At 46.1% G+C, this 19,388-nt stretch overlaps 4 protein-coding genes across 4 annotated transcripts; 3 read left to right on the top strand and 1 right to left on the bottom strand.

Annotated features, from left to right (window-relative positions):
• Positions 1 to 9,845: 9,845 nt before the first annotated feature.
• CCR75_002148 (uncharacterized protein) lies at positions 9,846 to 13,916 on the bottom strand. Its single transcript, XM_067960247.1, has 9 exons — positions 13,716 to 13,916; positions 13,567 to 13,648; positions 13,397 to 13,514; positions 13,251 to 13,324; positions 13,011 to 13,177; positions 12,831 to 12,984; positions 12,626 to 12,769; positions 12,409 to 12,561; positions 9,846 to 12,349 (listed from the first exon to the last, which is right to left on the bottom strand). Exons 2-9 carry the CDS (start codon positions 13,576 to 13,578, stop codon positions 11,540 to 11,542), a joined length of 1,632 nt encoding a protein of 543 aa, XP_067816697.1. The 5' UTR covers positions 13,579 to 13,648; positions 13,716 to 13,916; the 3' UTR covers positions 9,846 to 11,539.
• On the top strand, positions 9,858 to 11,375 carry CCR75_002149 (uncharacterized protein; the record flags this gene model as incomplete). The annotated part of the gene is made up of 1 exon (XM_067960248.1): positions 9,858 to 11,375. One exon carries the CDS (start codon positions 9,858 to 9,860, stop codon positions 11,373 to 11,375), a length of 1,518 nt encoding a protein of 505 aa, XP_067816672.1.
• Positions 13,917 to 14,051: 135 nt separating the features above from the next.
• On the top strand, positions 14,052 to 15,171 carry CCR75_002150 (uncharacterized protein; the record flags this gene model as incomplete). Its single annotated transcript, XM_067960249.1, has 7 exons — positions 14,052 to 14,078; positions 14,143 to 14,227; positions 14,295 to 14,369; positions 14,390 to 14,521; positions 14,563 to 14,721; positions 14,781 to 14,859; positions 14,923 to 15,171. The coding sequence occupies 7 exons, from the start codon at positions 14,052 to 14,054 to the stop codon at positions 15,062 to 15,064; spliced, it is 699 nt and encodes a 232-aa protein (XP_067816262.1). The 3' UTR covers positions 15,065 to 15,171.
• Positions 15,172 to 15,568: 397 nt separating this feature from the next.
• Positions 15,569 to 18,928, top strand: CCR75_002151 (uncharacterized protein). The gene is made up of 12 exons (XM_067960250.1): positions 15,569 to 15,677; positions 15,753 to 15,813; positions 15,867 to 16,747; positions 16,814 to 16,878; positions 16,932 to 17,032; positions 17,108 to 17,271; positions 17,321 to 17,607; positions 17,740 to 17,914; positions 17,982 to 18,306; positions 18,367 to 18,409; positions 18,481 to 18,583; positions 18,643 to 18,928. Exons 3-12 carry the CDS (start codon positions 16,599 to 16,601, stop codon positions 18,878 to 18,880), a joined length of 1,650 nt encoding a protein of 549 aa, XP_067816261.1. The 5' UTR covers positions 15,569 to 15,677; positions 15,753 to 15,813; positions 15,867 to 16,598; the 3' UTR covers positions 18,881 to 18,928.
• The last annotated feature ends 460 nt before the right edge of the window (positions 18,929 to 19,388 follow it).

Raw genomic sequence — 19,388 nt, 5'->3', positions numbered from 1 at the left:
AGTAATTTCCTGAATTCTTATCCATAAATAGGTATAGACCATTATGTCTATTTATTCCGCAGACTAATCAGCTGTAGAAGTAATCAAAGAGAGTTACGAGATAAGATAGATAAGAATTCATTTACATGTTTAGTATTAGTTTATAGTTAAGACAACATTTACAAAGATAGATTAACAAGACACTTAACTATATTAATACAGTTTTCATTTTACCCTTAAGTTAACTTGTCTTAAGGGAAGTCTTCCTCTGCACGTACAGTGTACGTTACTTAACGAGAGGCACCACTCACATCTGAAGCAGTGTGAAGTGGACTTGTACTGAAACAGTACAAGTCGCAGTGCCCCGTTACAATAACCTGCGAGTCCAATTGAGCGATGTCGAAATCACGATTATTTGACAGGTTGAAGAGCGAGAGATCCTGGGGAGGTAGTGTGGACCCGTCCATGAACTTCGGTCGCGGCTTTGTCACTATGCATAAGATAAAGATCAAACGATGTAAGTCTGGCATTCGTGGCCGCGTACCATTCCTAAAGTTTCTAGAACTTGTATTATAGATTTTACATCAATTTAATCTGTATCCTTTGCCTAGTGACACAGAAGGGGATCGAAGTCGCTAAACAGGCTCACGAGATCTTTTCATTTGCTCAATCTCCATGCCGGATTGTTTAGAGATTGCCGGTCATAAGCTTCCACTAATCTGGATATTTTGATTATACATGTTAGAGTACCACATAGCAGGAAAGCCCAAGTTTGATCGTATTTCGATTTTCACAGAGAAAGAGAAGATTTAAAGGAAACAAAACGCCATCGTGGTCGCATCCTGTGGTCATATCGGTCTCGCCGTCATTATCATCAAACGCACTGGGCCCGATAGTTAAAAGACAAAAGATACATTCTGAATCCATTGGACTTATTGCAATTGGTGGATTGAGCACTTACACAATTATCGTGGACAAGACATTGCGGTCGTATGTGGCTAAAATATAATATTGCTGCATCCGCAACTCGAAAAGAAACCGTATAGCTGGCTAAATGATTATCAATTATTTTCTTATTAATGAAAACAAAGTCAACAAGTAAAGCTAGAGTGAAGTGTGGTCAGTCGGATTTGTGCGATATAGAGTCATTCCTCTGCTATTTCATAGCTCTGGTGGCAGGCAAATCCTATAAAGTACTGAAAATTATTAATTAGTGGAAATAACGTTACTAGATTTAATATTTGCTTACATAACAATAGCCCCATGTTTAGTAGGGGGTTAAGCGCTGGATTTTAAGAAGGATCAGCATGGTGGTAGGTGAACATAATTCAAAACAAGTTTATAACAATCAAATATCTATTTTTTTTGTCTCAGGTCCGCCTCACCTAACTTTAGCCCGTTAACCCCCCTTTTAAGTACTAATTTATATTTTGCAAATTCGTCAAAGAGGACAGGGGAACAGCGAGCTGCTTTACGCAACAGCAAATGGGGACAGATCACGGAAGCTTTCGCCTTTTTTCATCGGGCATGCTTGGCAACCGCGTGCTTGCAAAAAAGGCTAGGGCTTAACTGGGATCTACTATGGGAACTACAAAAGGGCCTGAATGACCGGTGCATTTCTCCTGTAATCGTTGCTGAAGCTAAAAGCTGACATGAAGGCTTGTTTTCATTCATGCATAACACAGTAAGCCTTTGGTTTTGTGCTCTTATCACCTATTGCCTTACAGAAACAGAAGCGGATGATTCTTCTCCTCCTTGACAGCTCCATTCCACATTTAGGAGGACTTTTAACTTAATCACATCAATGTTCTCCTCCTTCCACCTAATGTAATTCCAAGATTCAGCCCATAAATGCTGCCATCATTTCATAATTCAAGCGCCAATATCGCCACCTTCGCCTTGAGAATGCCTCGGATCGTGACAAGCGTGAAGAGCTTAAGGTGTACAAGATGGACCAGCTCACATCAATGCGCTGGTCACTGGCAGCGTGGACGAGAATACAAGTCAAACTGTTGCCAACTGCTTGCACCATACTGGTCTAATTAACCCTGGAAGACAGTAGGGAGTGCCACAGACAGCTATGGAAGATCTGGATGAGCAAGCTCTAGGACAAGAGCAACAAGCTGCTGTTCATCAGCTTCCACTGCGCAATCCCAGGTCGGTTGAAAACCTCCTCAGTCCCATTAAAGAAGATGAGGCAGCTCACCCTGAATTGGTTGACGATGAGATCCTGCACAATGTGCAGCATGCTGAGGGCAGGATGAGGAAGTGCCATAGGAAGAGGAAGTGGTCGTATTTTAAAGGTAGGGTGTAGGCGGGCACGTCGTAATGCGGCCACGCTCTACTTAAGCACACACCCTAGCACAGCGAGGAAGCGGTTTGCACCTGCTTCTCTGGCGTGCAGTGAGGTAGTTGTGGTGGGCACGCAAGCGACCTCACCCAACACACTAAGAACTCTGGTGAAGTGACGTCACGGGAGCGGTAATCCGTCTCCTCGTGCGCACTTACCAAGTAGGTAGTAAATTTCAGACTGATTTATATTTAATAGAATTAAATACAAATACCTATTTTTACCAATTAAAATGATGTCTCTATAGATATCATTTAATATGTATTGCGAGCGTATCTTTATAGATACCTCGCGTAACTGATGACGCTAGCCGTCATCATGGATGACGCTGGGCGTCATCCCTCCTAATGTGAATGCACCCATGTGCATCACATCCACAAGGGTTGGTCACAAATGTGCACCACACCCGAGTGTTGGGTCTAATTACTATTATTTAGTAATTGACCATCCCCTTAAGTACCAAATGTACTTAATGGGGACTGTGTAACATTAGGGCAACTCTAGCCCGTTACACCATCCCCCTCTTTAAGAACGAATTTACATTTTTAAATTCGACAGAGTAGAGAGAGGAACTGCGAGCAGCTTTACGCGCCGCTAGTTCACTCGATCACTCTCGCGCACGTGTTTCTATACACGGCGCCCAAGATGCCACCTAAAAGGGGCCACGTTGGTGGGTCGTCTGCGAAGACGCCCACACAACCTCGCACTAAGCGCACGCGCCGCGTTAATTCGCCGGCCGCGTCAAATGCCTTAGTCGGAACGCAGACAGCCACTGCGGCTGTCGCGTTAACAGGGCTAAAGGATCCATCCCACTTTAACAGTGAGGATGCTGATCCGTCGCTTATTGTCGACTGACTACAATGAGTCGACACCGTTGCCGTCACCTCATAGTAGTGATGCGGACAACGAGCTCATGAGGAAGGACGATGGCGCATTATTGCCCATTCAAACTTCTCTCATGCCTCACAACACGGAGACAGCATCATTTACGAATGCTGTCTCGTCGTCTGCGCTGGAAAGCGCAGCGACAGGTAATGAGAGCCCATAAGGGCGCAGCCGCTTCTCCGTTGGGTAAAACCGCAACGCCTTATGCTCGGACCATAATCCATAATGGTTCTGACATAGATGATTCGGAGCCTAAACCTGCCGACGACACGTGAACGTGCTCAGTCAACGCTACTTCTGCTAGTCCATTTGAGACTAGCGAAGAGGTCTCAGCTGGTGCTCCTTTACATAGGCAGCCATCAAGCCGGACACGTCAATACGTAGGTTATCGATCGGTTCCAAGAATCAAAACTCTTCGGGTAACCTTACCATTGAACGAGGATCTGTTTTCTTTGCCTCACGGAGCGGTGGGTAAGCAACCTTCCAACAAGGAAGCGTTGGTCCCACCCGTATCCATCAGTGCAGGCGGCACCCGATAGGAGTGGCGATCTCGTCCACCTACTCGCGGCTGCCTTACCTTCGTCCGTTCAGTCATAGGCGTTAAGGGCTGCTGAAGGACGTATTGCGGATCTCGAGGGATAAGTCTCGCGACTGACCTCGGATCTTTTCTTATGTTTGAGCGAAGGTTCGTCAGGGTTATGAACGCCTGAAGACTCGCTTGGACCTTTTCGAGAGGATAATGCTGAGGGATCCGCGTTACTCGCGTGATGTCTCTCGCTCGCCGAGTCTTGTTCGTGGTGGGAGGAGTCGGTCGGCTGATAGCTTTTCGCCTTCACCGTCCCTCTCACCCGAACGACGCTCGACTCACAGTCGACGTCACCATCGGTCTCCTTAGACGGATGGGGATATGTGACCTCATTTGGGTCTACACACCATTTCAGACGACCCACGTAAAATACGGCGAAAGAATGAGCCTATAATTTAGGTCTCCAACCTCTTCGACCTCCGTTAAGGGCCCAATGAAACGCGGCAACAACTTCGTAGTACCTCCAGGTAGTACAGAAAATGCATTCTTAGGTAGGGTAGCAGTACTTAATAGTACCTTTTCACCCACTCTAAAGCGTTCATTATTTTTGCGACCATTTCGGTCCGCATGTTCTTTTTGCTTGTCCTGTGGGCTTGCCATCGCGTCACGTACTTTTCGTGTGATGGCTAATCGCTAATCGCTCATCCGCAAAGCGTTGACCTCGCTCACGCTTTTAGCATCAAACTCGTCTATGATACCGCCGAGAGGTCGGTCATAAGGCTAATTTTTATTGACCACTGCTTAACTGGCAGGGTCACTAGGGCAAATTACTATCTTTGAGATGATACCCTCGCGGGTCATCGTCGTATTGACGAAACTATGTCCCTCTTTCGCACCGGGCATAGTGAGGGGCCCTCCCCCACTAAGACTCGGGGTGTGCACAAACGAGACTGGCGTCCGAGGATGGCGCAGTCCATTAATATAAAACGGTGTCTCACCCGTGCTGGCGTGGACACTGTTATTTATACCGAACTCCACAAAGGGCAATTGCTTGCTCCACTCTTCGGGAGTTGCTATAGGGATCACAAGGTGACAGCTGATGCCATAACATGACATCGCTGTAGCTAAAGCGATTTAGCTTAGCTTTCAGGTGCGACGGGAGGGGAACCTTTCGTCCACCAAAGTGATGCAACAGTAGGCGACAATGGTCGTCCTGACTGAAGCTCTCTTTTACCTCAGTGGCTAATGAGCCTGTCACGTGGTATGCCTTCATGGCTGCCAACGTTGACCGCTGAAATTGTGCTTTAGCACTAGACACACTTTCCTGGTGTCTCACCTCGAAGTCTGGTCTGCGCGATAAAGCGTCAGCCAAGACATTTGACTTACCCGGCTTGTATATAACTTTTAAATTAAATTCAGAGAAGAATGTAAGCCATCTTGCCATTCTAGGCGAGAGGTGCGGTGGGTTTATTGCGGTACGCAGTGATGCGTGATCCGTATAAACCACAAATGGTTCGGTGTCCAATAGGTGCACACGAAATTTGACAAGAGCATACTTTATTGAAAGTAGTTCTTTGTCATATACGGGTAATTCAGTTCCGCGGCTTTTAAAAGCCGGGACTGATAAGAGATGACGCGGTCAACGCCGTCGTCATCCCTTCTGCATGAGCGCGCTGCCGATTGCAAAGTTACTTGCATCGTAGACGACGCTAAAGGGCTTATCCTCGTCTGGTAATGCCAAGACCGGTCTACAAGAGATTGCTTCAGTGATGTGAACGCATCATCTTGTTCTTTTAACCAAACCCATTCTGCGTTCTTTTGAAGGAGCTAAAATAATGGTTTAGTTTGCTCTGCATAATTCTTGCTATATTTATTTAAGTAATTAGCGAGCCCTAGGAATTGGCGCAATCCTTCACATGCCGTGGGATTGGCCATTCCTTTACTAAGTTTATCTTGTCTGGGTCTGCTCGTACACCATGTGTACCAACGATGCAGCCCAGTACAGGTATCTCAGGGACCCCCATGACGCACTTTTGCAAGTTGACGTACAATTGGGCGTCCTTTAAAGTCTATAACTTAGCGTCTAAATGATGCTTGTGCGACTCTATTGCACGCAGCCCGTCCTCGGCCCTACTACGCACGAATACATCGTCAAAGTAATGGGACGCGTAGGCACGGTGCTGACGCATCACGTGAGCCACCACTGGGTTGAATGTAGGCGGTGGGTTTTCCAATTTTAGGGCGTCACAAGCCACTCCCAAAGCATACCGCTTGGGGTGCTTACTGCCGTTTTGGCTACATCGGACTCCTCTCATGAGTACCTGATACTAGCCATCCTTCAAATTCAACGGGAAAAGATAGTTGACTTTCCCATGGAGTTCAACAAGACATCTGTCCGCGGGATTGGCGCTTGCGCCGGTACGGTCGCCGTATTCAGCTTATTGTAAGCATGAACCACGCGCCATCCACCTGTGGCTTTACGCACACAAAAGGTCGGGCTGCAGTGAGGCGATTTGCTCTCACGCACATGTCCCGCCTTGGCTCGCTTGTCGAAGAACTCATCGATATAATCGACTTGTTCTTTCGGCAACGGCCATTGCCTGGTCACACAATACTTGGTGCCAGGTTCGAGGTCTATCTCGTGCCCGATGCCCCTATCTGCTGGTAGGCGGCTCGGCACTTCTTCTGGGAACACATCACGATGTTTCCACAGAACCTCGAAGAACGGACTGTATCTCAAGGCATTCCAGCCTTGAGCAGCGAACCGTGTATTTGTATTTTTGTCCGTTCTAGATCACTCTTGTCCATTGTGGACGACGAGCAACAGTCCACCAAGTCCTCTTTTGGAACTGGTGTGACTATTTCGTGGATCTTTCCTTCCTTTAACTCGGCAAGGAACAGACCCCACGACATTTCCGGGAGATTTACTATCTCCTCGGTAGATTTAAAGACTTGACGGAGCACCTCAACTGAGGATGCCTCTGCAATTTCGTCTTTGGCGGCCTCGAACACCTCGTTCAAAGGCCCGTCCTCGCTAATAGGAACTGATACAAACGTCACTCTCCGATTGTCACTCGTTTAGACGTGCCTTTGATCGTCCTAATCTGTCGGGTATTCGCTCTCTGAGTAACGACGAGATTTTTGGGAAGCGGGTGCCGTTGCTCTCCTGGCTAACGCACCCCTTCCAATCGCACCAGGCTCTAGGCGCCGTGCCGGTTCATGCGACGCTTGACTTCCTGTCAGCTCATCGTCTGCTGCCACAGGATTTTATGCTCTGTGCAGGAAATTCGAAAGCATGACTACTTGTCATCGTCCTTTTCACTACCCCAGTCTCCACGAGGTGGGTAGGAATTGGTGACGTTTGACATCCCGTCAACGCACCCTCGACTGTGTTCGACACGACATCAGTTACATACACCTCTCGCAGGAGCACACCCCTTCCGGTGTCCTGCGTAGAGCTCGAAACTGTGCGTGTATGCCAGTCTATCCATGGTTGGTACTTCGCCAACCATGGCATGCCTAGGATGAGGTCATAAAGACTCTCCATTCCTAGCACTGTGAACTTCTCTTTACAAGAAAAGTCACTAAAGCTGAAAGCGAGTTCTACCTGAACTCCCTCAGAGTTAATGAGTGCGGCGTTCGCTAAAGAACGGTCGCCTCTTCTCGCTTGCCAAACTGTCAAAGCGACTCAAACATCGCCGGTCTCTTTCTTAGAGCCGCGAGTTTTACAAAATTTTGTGATGCACTCGAATCCACTAGGAGGGTCATCACCTGGTCATAGCCTCGTACTTGAGCGCTATAGAGCAGCAGGGTTGATGTCCGAAATTTTAAGACCTCAGGGACTATGCTACCCATTTGTTCCACAACTCTAAAGTTAGGGGTAGTTTCAGAGTCCGCGTGAGTGGGGCATCCCGCCCCTTCTGCGCTCCTGCATTTCCCGACCTCTCAGTGGTCGATGCAGAATTCATGCGTCTCACACGCTGGTTCTTGCCATCGCTCTTCGAAAAGGGAGTCCTCTTGTGGTATCTATCCCCAGCAGGAACCCTGGCATAGCAGCCCATCATATGGCCGCGCATGCCGCAATCATAGCAGACAACGTCTGCATTGCCCAACTCCATGGGAGTAGCATCTGGCCTCTCGGCCGACGGCTTATACCAAGCTGTCGCCGAGGCACTGTTGTAGGATTGCTCCTCAACTAAGGCAATTTGGATTGCCTCTTCCATCGTCGACGGCACCTTTCTGAAAACGGCCTGTCGCGGTGGGCCATTCCGTAGTCCGTTCATAAACGTGGGCACCTTAATGTGCTCCGGAATCGGACCTACGGTTATGGACGCCGACAGCGAGCGCATCTCTTGCACATACTCTTGCAGAGATCGCTTCGCCTGTCGCGCTCCAAAGAAGCGCACCTGAAGCAACACTTCGTTGTTCGGCGGCTGGTACATGGCGCGAATCTTTGTCTTAAAGATCGCCCATATAGGGAACGCCTTTCTGTCCGCTATAAGCGCCGAGTAAGCCCACTCCGAGGCCTTACCGCGCATATGCGACATAGCGTACGACACCCTCCGGCTGTCGTCCTCAATGCGCTGCGCGACTCCGCATTGCCAGTGGACAATCGTGTGCGCCGCAGTTCCATCGAACTTGGGCGGGTCCATCCGAATGGGCCTCGGCTGATGCGGCCGGGCAGAGAGCATCTCAACAGTCCTGTTGAGAGCCTCGCTCCGAGCCTGCTCATGCCTCAGCTCATCCTGAGTCTGAGTGACGGACTCCGCCGCAGCATGGCTCTGTGCCTCGGACGCGGCCCTCCGCTGTCCGAGCACAAATGCCTCAAACTGCTCCAACTGAGCAACATGTTGCTCAGGAGGACTACCCAGGAGCCTGGCCAGGGCTTGTTCACCAAGTCCCTGCGCCATTAGCCCTGCCACCTCCCGATGATGTTCGGAGAGGTGGGGAAAATGAGCCCAATCAATGTTGAGGCTCATCCTCACGTACACACGCAGAGATGCGGGTCGTGGGAAGGATTTCAAGTGCTACCAAGTGTAGGCGGGCACGTCGTAATGCGGCCACGCTCTACTTAGCACACACCCTAGCACAGCGAGGAAGCGGTTTGCACCTGCTTCTCTTGCGTGCAGTGAGGTAGTTGTGGTGGGCGCGCAAGCGACCTCACCCAACACACTAAGAACTCTGGTGAAGTGACGTCACGGGAGCGGTAATCCGTCTCCTCGTGCGCACTTACCAAGTAGGTAGTAAATTTCAGACTGATTTATATTTAATAGAATTAAATATAAATACCTATTTTTACCAATTAAAATGATATCTCTATAGATATCATTTAATATGTATTGCGAGCGTATCTTTATAGATACCTCGCGTAACTGATGACGCTAGCCGTCATCATGGATGACGCTGGGCGTCATCCCTCCTAATGTGAATGCACCCATGTGCATCACATCCACAAGGGTTGGTCACAAATGTGCACCACACCCGAGTGTTGGGTCTAATTACTATTATTTAGTTATTGACCATCCCCTTAAGTACCAAATGTACTTAATGGGGACTGTGTAACATTAGGGCAACTCTAGCCCGTTACGTAGGGAGCTTTAGGGAATTGGTATTTCTTCTTCTTTGCTTGACATTACCAAACCTGAGCACCGCAATGCTGTTAAAGTAGCTCGCAAAATGCAACGTGATCTTCGTCACAGTAGCACTGCACAAAGCACCCTCGATTCCTGGATTATATAATGCTTTCTGCCCAACCTCCCACAGTTTTCCTTTTTTTAACTTTCCTTACCAGTTTGTAATAAAACTCGAGCTTTAATATATTCATTGAAGTATTATGTGTATTATACATAAGTAGTGCATGACAAAATCCATTAGGTTATTACATAGCGGGGGATTCTGTAATTTTAAAAACATCTTTAAATTCATTTCTGTGTGTAAGAAGCGTGGAAGTTGTTGCTGCATCGTAAATTTTTTATGGCAAGCTTAGTTCTATGGCAAAAACTTAATTGGTCAAAACTCGTTATGGTGATAGCGGTTATCAGCCAGTGAAGTCCTCCAACACGTGGCGTCGAATCAAATGAACAAATTGTCAACTTCCCCTTACACACCGCGTGCAAGATGAGCGTCGAAGACGCTCCCGTCGTAGCCACAGAGGCAATGGACATTCCAGATGTAATTGAGCGTTTGAACAAGCCGGACAAGGCTGAACACGAGGCGAAAGTTGCAGCGCTCGACGATGCAATTAAAAAGCTTCAAGCGCGTTCAAATGTGATTCATACAGAAATAGACGCTTTGAAGTCGAATCGCAGCGGCTATGGTGGCCAAATTCAAGAGGCCAAGGTGAAATTCGCAGCCCTACGAGCAGAGAAAGACAACTTGATTCAACAGCGCAATATGATAACTGCTCGTTTGCGTCAAGCGCGCGATGAGAAGGACTCGACAATCAAGACTCAGCGCAGTGCGCGCGCGAATTTTAAGTACGGCTCTGCTGCGGAGTTTGATACGGCCATTAATGCGCTCAAGCACAAGCAAGAAACGGTTTCAATGTCTCTTACCGAGGAAAAGCGTATTATTAAAGAAATTGAGCAATTGCAAGCCCAGAGGCTTCAAATTAGTGAAATCTCAGGGAATCAGGCGATCATGGACAAGCAGAATGAGAGTATGAAAGAAACGCGTTCTTTGCAGGAGAAGAAAAATGAAGAAATTGATGTGTTGCAAGAAAAACTCAACGAGCAGAAGAAGGTGTTGGACGAGTTATACCGCTTGAACGAGGAAGAGAACAAGAAGGATCGGTTTCCAGCATTGGCAAAGGAGCGGAAAGAGATTAAAGAACAACTGGATGAAAAGTTCACGGCCATTAAAAGTCTTCGAAAAGAGTTTAAAGAAGCAAACGACAAGTATTACAACAATATTCGTCTCGTGCGTCGAAAGAAAGAAATGGAGCGTCAGAAAGAGGAGGAAGCACGCAAGATGGAATACGAAACGAAACTTGCAGATTATGAGAAGGAAATGGCCAAGATTCACCCGTATCAGAATGAAATGGACCTCTGTGATGCGCTTGTCAGCTTTTTAGAGAAGACGTATGGAAAAGAGCTCAAGGAAGAGCAAGCTGAACAGGTAAATGAGACCATCGCGACGCCTCTTGTACTTGATGGTATGAAGCCGCTTCAGCGCAAAGAAGAGGATTTCATGATAATAAGCAATGGGAAAAAGAGCAAGAAAATGCGCAATAGCAAGAAAACCAAAAAAGTCTCGAAACTGGTGCTACCATTGGCACAGTTGGAAGCGTTTAGTACGATTGGCCTCTTGCCGCCTCGTGCTGCGGACGTTATTGCTGAATCACTGGCTGCTGTTAAGGCCAAGAAGGACTGGTTCCGCGACCAAGATATGCGAGTTACAACTGAAAAGACCTCGAGCGCAACTATGGAAGTCGTGTCTTTAGATGATGTCGTGTCGTTACACAAGAGCAAGAAGAAGAACAAGTTTAATGCTAGCGACAAGGACGCGTTTCCAGCGCTTGGTGGTATTGCTGCGGACCTACCATCTTGGGGTCCAGGCATGGCTCCATCTGTGACTTGTGAAGTGACGATTGCCGATGAATTTGCTGACGCCGACGTCGTTACAGAGGACGAATAAATCGTGTCATCAGAAATGATGGATTCGACTTTGCGAGGCCTAGCTCGGACGATTAGCAACATGATCTAACACGCGTGTTTCTCCGAGCTCGTGTGTGATAGTTTCGGCTATAGTGCATGTTCTCTCAACGGTTGAAAATACAATAGGTACTTTTAACATTGGGCTCATGTACTAATCTTTTCATTCGTATCGACTTCTGCAAATAGCTGCTGCATTCGTTCGTTCTTGAGCTTCTCGCTTGTTAGCATGATTTGTAGCAATTGATCCGCCAATTTGTCTTTAAACAATTGTGTTTCTTCCACTTCAAAACGCGCAAGTTGAGCCTCTCCATGTAGCTGCCGAGTCCGTAATTGCAATGGACGCAAAGCGCGCTCATTGTACGCTAATGATTGTTGCAATACTCGCAATTCCGCAGCTAAACGTGGAACTAACATTTCGAGATGCTTCAGATTCCGCTGCGTCTCGAATTCGTCGATATCCAAGGCATCGTTTTGACTTTCGTTTCCAGATTCCAAGAAACTTGCAAGAAGCGGAAGACGCTCGAGACAACTCGTCATTCGTTCATTGATAAATTCAAATGGATGGCTCCAGATTGTAAAGCCGGAAGCACAAGCACTCGCGGAAGTGGATGTCGTCGCTTCTGTAATTGCAGTTGCCATGAGCTTGTGAAACTTGAAGCGTAACCGAGTTTGAATCTCCAAACGTTCGTTTAGTTCAATCGTAGCCTCGGATAATGCGTACGCAAGGGCGTAACGAATGGACATTGCCGTGGCCTGTGCTTTTTCCGCCGCCTCAATTTTTCCTTGAAGAACAATCGTGTCACTTGCGACGTCGGTGTCGTAATGCTGTAGCTTTTGGCGAATCAATTGCAATGCTTTCTTCTTTGCAGCCACATCACCTTCGTATCCAAGGGAAGGGAAGAGTATACGATGCTCGTCCGAAAGTGGCGTTTCTTGTAAGCGAAGACGAAGATACTAGAAGCCAAAAAGTGATCATACTTCGTTTACTACTTTTTTTTAGAACAGTTTCTTACCTCGAGATGCCTCTCTTCCTCAAGTTGTTTCAAGCTACTGCGTGTCACTTTAAAGCTCAATGCGCGTTGCAGCAAGACAGCAGGACTTGGGATTTTTTTTTCAAGCCCTAGTCGAGGGTTTTGTCGAAAAAATTCGCTACACTGTTCAAGATCCTGTAACACCACGATATAGTATACGATCCTCTTGTTCAATATTTAAGCACTGGATGATCTTTACCATCGTGAGAAGCGTTGGTCGGAGCTCCGCAATAATGGCGAGAGCGACTTGATACACGGCTTTCCAACCATCCATGAAAACTAAATCCCACACTCGGACAAGACTTGAAGGAGTGAGGACTCGAGCAAATACCGTCACAAACCACTGCAAACAATTATGAATATAAAGCATTATTTGCTACATATGGTGCGTGAACTGATTGTACCTGAGTGACTAAGATGCTCGAATGCAGTCCAATGTGTCGAAAGTGGGCCGAGAGATCATAAAAGTGCAGTTTTAAAAGTTGCTGTAAGAGGTAGATACATTGCGACAGCCTAGATACGTCAATCACATTGATTTCTTCAGCAAGCAATCGAGTTCTGCGACGAAGCAATGTGATACAAACCCTGGCATCTTGGGCTTCCACAGCTCTGCCATGCCTCTGTGTCGAATGAGTGCAAGTGTGAGCCAAAACGCTGCCTCTTGCATTGAAAATTCTTCAAGATACAAGGCCATTGCATCTTGTGAATCTTTCATCAAAAGGAGTAGAGCAGCAACAACATAATTCATTCCCTTGTGCGCATCATAACAACATGAGTCGTACGAATATATTCCATTAACTCTACTGCAGATTTCTTCGACATACCTGACAGTATCCAACGTCATGAGCATAACTCGTGATGGCTTTTAGAACATTGCCAAGCTGACGTTTCCCGTCACCTATCAAGTCAATGTAGCAGTTCTATTAGCTCAAGCCCCCCTGTCCTTCGATGTATAAATCAATCTCTCGACCATGTTTGGTATAAAAGGCGTTGGCGGGAAAAGTTCGTTCAATATCGCGGTCTATCTCTCCTTCGACTCCTGTGGATTCTAACGTCGCTGTATCTTCCAAACTCTTTATGTCCGCTAGCTACATCCTTGGTCAGTACGTCACTGCGATAGAATCTCATTTGTATGCTAACCTTTAGATACATCTCTTGACTGCTTGATCCGTCTGGAATGTCCTTGAGCAGCGTCGACACATCCCCAGCAAGTAGCCAGTAGCTTCAAGAATGTAGTCAAGAAATTATTCGATTCAACTAGTTCCTTCATGCAGAAATATACCGCATACCAAAATCGAGACTTCGTGGAAATATTGGAGACTCGAACCGCCAACCGTCTTAGCTTCTGACGCCCCACGAGCGACCGCAGACTCTTGTTAACTGCCGCCACGGCCTCCACCGCGTGAATCTACGCTTATGGTTACTAGCAAGCGTCAATATTCACTCCAATTTTCACGTTAGCAAAGGCAGAAAAAGACAGCGCATTACCTGCATCCATCCATGGCGGACTAATATTGGCACAGCCGCCTCGAACTGGGCGCCAAGTGAGCACTTCGTCGTTCTTAAGCTCATACTAGAAATGAATATGAACAGAATGATGTGTACCACTTGAACGTCGCGTTGACATGAAGACCAATGCTGGCGTCGTTATTGTAAGCGCTGTTCGCTCTACATTTTATTGAATCTCTTGCAATGTATTGTGTCCATTTGATATAGACCGGACAGCGGGTGACGTTGGTTCCGTATGAATTGGAACATGTGCCCAAGTACCATACTTGGATGAAAAACCCGTGGCTACAAGGTGCGACCTTGGTTGCAAAGGTCTCTTCAGTTGTAGAAACTCAATAACTTTCGGATACACACGACAGAGATGACAGCTTCAGAGCCACTAACATTTGAAGAAGAGGTAGCGATGCAGAGTTCATGGCGAGCTGATGCTAAAAGTGCGGTTTAGTAGCTGTAGAAAATAGTTCGAACTTGCCGATTGTCACCAATTCGAGAATTGTGTACACAGAATGCACTTTCATCGTGTTGGCGAACGCATCAAGCGCAAGTGAATCCGGCGCGTCGTATGTTGATGAAAGCGCGATTGACCGTACGTAGCTATTATGATTGAGGCCTGGTAATGACTGATAGTCGGGAGCGCATGGAGTGCAGGCATGGCAGGCGACGTCAATTTGTTCTTTAATGACTATGACGATCCTTGTGCATGTGAAGTGGAAATCATGATAGCCGAGTCAAAATACCGCCGTAAGGGCTTCGCGGAGGAGGCAGTGATGCTCATGATGGCTTATGGTATGAATTAGATGAAGTGACAAATCTTAATTTTAAGGTTGTTTTTGTTTATTTTGCAGCGACGTCTACGCTGAACGTAACTCGATTCTTTTGCAAAATTCTCGAGACGAATTACGCTTCGATCCAATTATTTGAAAAGTAAGTTAAATTCTTGGTTACCTGTCAAAGCTAGCATGTAAATTGCTCATGTTGGATAAGCAGACTAGGATTTGTAAAGTACAACTACGTCGCTGCGTTTAAGCAAATTGAAATGGAGTTAATTACGAAGGATAAGCACGTCCAGCTTGTTGACGCCGTGATAAAGTCGGCTGACATCCAGATTCCACAAAAAAGCAGTCAATAGAATTTTTTACTGAATTATTTTGTCAATCACAATGATAGGACCGACCTTATTAGTTTATCGATACATCTGGGCATTTTATTGAAAAAAAGAAAACTTCCAATGTGACAATTTTTGTTCATTTTCATGGTAAAAAGCCGATTGTACTTAGTTTTGCAATTTCATTATTTCAAACTGTGCAATGTTTAGAATAGAAGATAACGGAAATAATTTATAATCTACATTTTGCATATATTCAAAATATCGATTGGGATAATACAATCGTCCATATTTTGTGCAAACCTAAAATATTCAATGGGATATTTATCGAGTTTTTATTAACGATAATTTTGTTATGCTTTACAAAATTGTTACAATATCAAAATTACTTTTTGTTATCTCTTGTTATGAAATCTAAAACTCGATATTTTTTCAAATTATTTATATTAATTCGTGTATTTAGAGCAAAAGTTTATCATCCACAACTCTAACATCACATGAATAGACTTCGTATTAATCCATTACTTAGGGTAGTTGATGCGCAGGCTGCATTCACGACCTCTTCGCTCAAGTATGATCACGTCCGCAAGCTCATAGTGGGTTTAGGCAACCCGGGCGACAAGTTTACCAGCACTAGGTGGAGATGCTGCCTAATTATATTGCATCAAGCAGCATATTCACAATATATTGCTAATAACTTCTCATCTGCTAGACATAATATTGGCTTTGTGGCCGTGAAGCATTTCTTGGAGAACTATGCATCACGTGTGACGGTAGGTCGATCCTATCTCCATTTTCTTTAAAATGATTTGATTTTATCATGCAGGAAAAGCCCTTAAGGCTGCAACATGAACCAGGTAATCATGGCAACGTAGCGCGATTTCGCCTTCCATTCCAGCAAAATGCAACTGATAAGGGGTACACGTACCCCATTGACGATTTAGTCAATCGATCATCCAATCGAGCCAAAGAGCGGACGTTGAAGGAAGGAGTGCTTCATCAGGACGTCAATGTTGCGTTGTTGCTTCCTACGACGTTTATGAATTGCTCCGGCACTGCCGTCCGCGCATTCATGCAGTCTCATCGTTGGCGGCTCAAAAAGAATCCGCTGGCACAAAATCGGCAGGACGAATTGCTCGTGGTCACAGATGATGTGGCCATTCCATTTGGTGCGTGTCGCTTCAAAGCGAAGGGAGGACCTGGTGGCCAAAACGGCGTGCGCGACATTATAAAGTGCACAGGTACTGAACGCTTCGCTCGTCTTCGCATCGGCGTCGGGGCACCGCACTGGTTTACCGGAGGTAATAGTGGCGCGCCCTCTGGGACGGCAATGGACAAGTACGTGCTTGAAAGATTTAATGGAAACGAGCAAGAAGTGTTGCAAAGCTTGCTTGACTACACGACTGAGTTAATGCGGCTCTATCTGCACCGAGGCGTGGCGCAAGCCACGACGCACGCCAATAGCATGGATTTACAGCAATATTTAATTCAGTATATGAACGATAGACACGGTATTAAATAAAGCATTTTAATACTGAAGCTAAGGGCTTTGACTCGTATGTCTCCCGTGCCAGTGCATGTTTCTCAAAAGGACCTGCCTCGTGTCGTCGCCGTAGTAGTGCTGGGCTTCTGCATTGTGATGTTTCTCGTGCTTCAGATGGACAATTTCTTTGCTGCGGATGATCACGTCGAAAATTTTAGCTTCCCGTTCGTGACTTTGCGACGGCGTTGACGAAGGCAAAGCAAAATTTATGACTATCTTTTGTGTTGTAGCAAAGTAGGGGCATTTGTCGCGCTCTACACTGCCATGATGGTACTCTCACGGTTCTACGAACACGGTAGGGAGAGATATCGAGCTTTATCAGGAAAATAAAGTACTGACTACTTTTAGGCACCTATGTTTTATACGAGATGTTGTGGGGGTGCAATATATCGCTGGTGCTGGTAGTCATGGCACTTTACTTCTCAAAGCCTTTTCTCGTCGGTGTGGCGGTAAGTCTAAGCCGATAGTATACAATAACAGTCGACATAAGTTGAAAAGGATGCATGTATTTCTTGTTGCTTTAGATGGTGACGGTCTCAGGAGACCAGCTACTGTGGTACCTCGACTTTTTTTCGTACATTTTTTGTGGGAAATTTATTATGGGGGTCATGACATACCTCACGTACCCGGAAAATCGTTCTATTTCGAAGACAGTTTTTGCTACCCATCACCTGTGGTTCCTGCCTCTGTGCTTATGCGTACGTTTATTGTATTGCAACGCATAAGGTTTTATGTAGCCTTCTTATGGCCGTCCGTATTCAGATTACTTGTGGACACGGTGGAATGCATGGCTCAAGCTTTGTCGGCTCGTCGATTTTAACTACCTTCCTGGCGATATTCTGTCGTGCTTTCACGCCTTTTCAAGCGCGTGTTCCCGGGAGTGAACATGTCGTATACCTCAATGTGAACGGCTGCTACGAATTCTGGAAGGACATTGATATTCCGTTGCTTCATTTATTCGATCAACAACATCCTGCACTGTATCTTCCATTTCTTGCAATCGCGGGAAACCTTGTTGCGAACGGTGTACCTCACATACTCGTTCTCGGCGTCAGTTTAGGACTCCAATTTAGTCCTCTCCTTGACGGAGTAACTCACTAACAGAATCGCCATTTGACGTTTCGTAATTTTTTTAATTCATTGGCTTTCAATATAGTCCAAAATAATCACGTGTCAGAGTGTATCCATCTTGCATATCACAAAAACGATTCGCAATTGATAATGCGTCGACGGGCACTTGTCAAGACACTACGCCAAGCGTCTCCGTTCTTTCTTATTGCAGGACCGTGCGTGTTAGAAGCTGAAGAAGTCGTCATGGCTATCGCTACACGGTACGAGCAAAAGTGCTAGCAAAAAAAACGATACCGACAGTTGAGTTTGCCAACTCGTCGATTGCAGCTTGGCCACAATACAAAAGACGCTACAGATTCCCGTAATCTTCAAGGCAAGTTTCGATAAGGCAAATCGCCAGGACCTTGCCAGCTTTCGAGGGCCTGGTCTGAAGCGTGGACTGGAAATGCTGCAGCAAGTAAAGGACGAAACGGGTCTCCCAGTGCTCACGGACGTGCACGAGACCCACCAAGTGGCGCCAGTGGCAGAGGTCGCGGACATCATTCAAATCCCAGCATTCCTGAGTCGACAGACGGACTTGCTTGTAGCTGCTGCGAATAGCGGAAGACTTGTGAACCTCAAGAAGGGACAAATGCTATCAGCTGACACTATGGTATGTGGGTCTGTTCGTTTCTTGTAAATATATCCTAAAAAAACAGTCGAGTTATTGCAGTTGCTAGCTGCACAAAAGATTGCAATTACACAAGGCGACGCCGGTGCGACGGCTTTCAGTTAAATATCGACTATTGGAGCTAATGAATTGTTGATGTAGACTTCATATTGACAGAGCGTGGAAGTATGTTTGGCTACGGCGACTTGGTAGTGGATGCAAGGAATCTCCCTAAGCTACGACGCTCCAATGGCCTTGTTGTTCAGGATGTCACGCACAGGTACGAACTTTTATCAATAGGTTTCTTGAAAGTAAGATACTAGATTTTGGTTTGGTTAGCATCCAACGATCGATAGGAGCTCACGCGAAAGCTACCACAAGCGGGGGTGATCGCGAGTTTATTTCAACTATAGCTAGAATGGCGGCGGCTGTTGGTGTTGATGGCTTCTTTTTCGAGACCCATCTAAATCCGAAGAATGCACGTTGTGATGCGGCTACAATGTTACCAATCGACGAGCTGGAACCACTTCTTAACGAGCTTCTTGCGATTGCCAGGGCTTCCAAGGCTTTATTATAGTTTCATCTAAACATCAATTCACAATAATTCCCTTTGACGACAGGTAGAGAGAATATTCTCCTTGTCCTTTTTGTCTGATTCATCTGATTCAGGGGCTCGTAGAACCAAGTGGTAACTAGTGCCCAAGAGTATATACCTTAAAAGGCTTTTATCTCTTACAGATCAATTCGCAAGCCTTACGAAGGCACTAAACGCTATAAGATCAAAAGGGGAACTGCATTTCAGTTAATTATTTAATTTAAAACCTTACCCTAGCTAATTTAAATTACATTTCGGCCGCCAGATTTATATTTTGTAACGAGCTAGAGTTGCCCTAATGTTACACAGTCCCCATTAAGTACATTTGGTACTTAAGGGCATGGTATTAGTAGACACATACCCCAAAAGTAATATATTAAGTTGTATCTAAAAAAAAATTTTTTTCAAATAACTATACTTCTTTTGCCGCTTTTGAGAGAAATCGATGGAGAGTGACTTGCTTCTGTCCAGTAATCTGTATCCTTTCAAA

Source organism: Bremia lactucae, linkage group LG4 (assembly GCF_004359215.1).
Source record: "Bremia lactucae strain SF5 linkage group LG4, whole genome shotgun sequence".
Classification (NCBI taxonomy): Eukaryota; Oomycota; class Peronosporomycetes; order Peronosporales; family Peronosporaceae; genus Bremia; species Bremia lactucae.
This window is presented reverse-complemented; position numbering and strand designations above follow the sequence as displayed.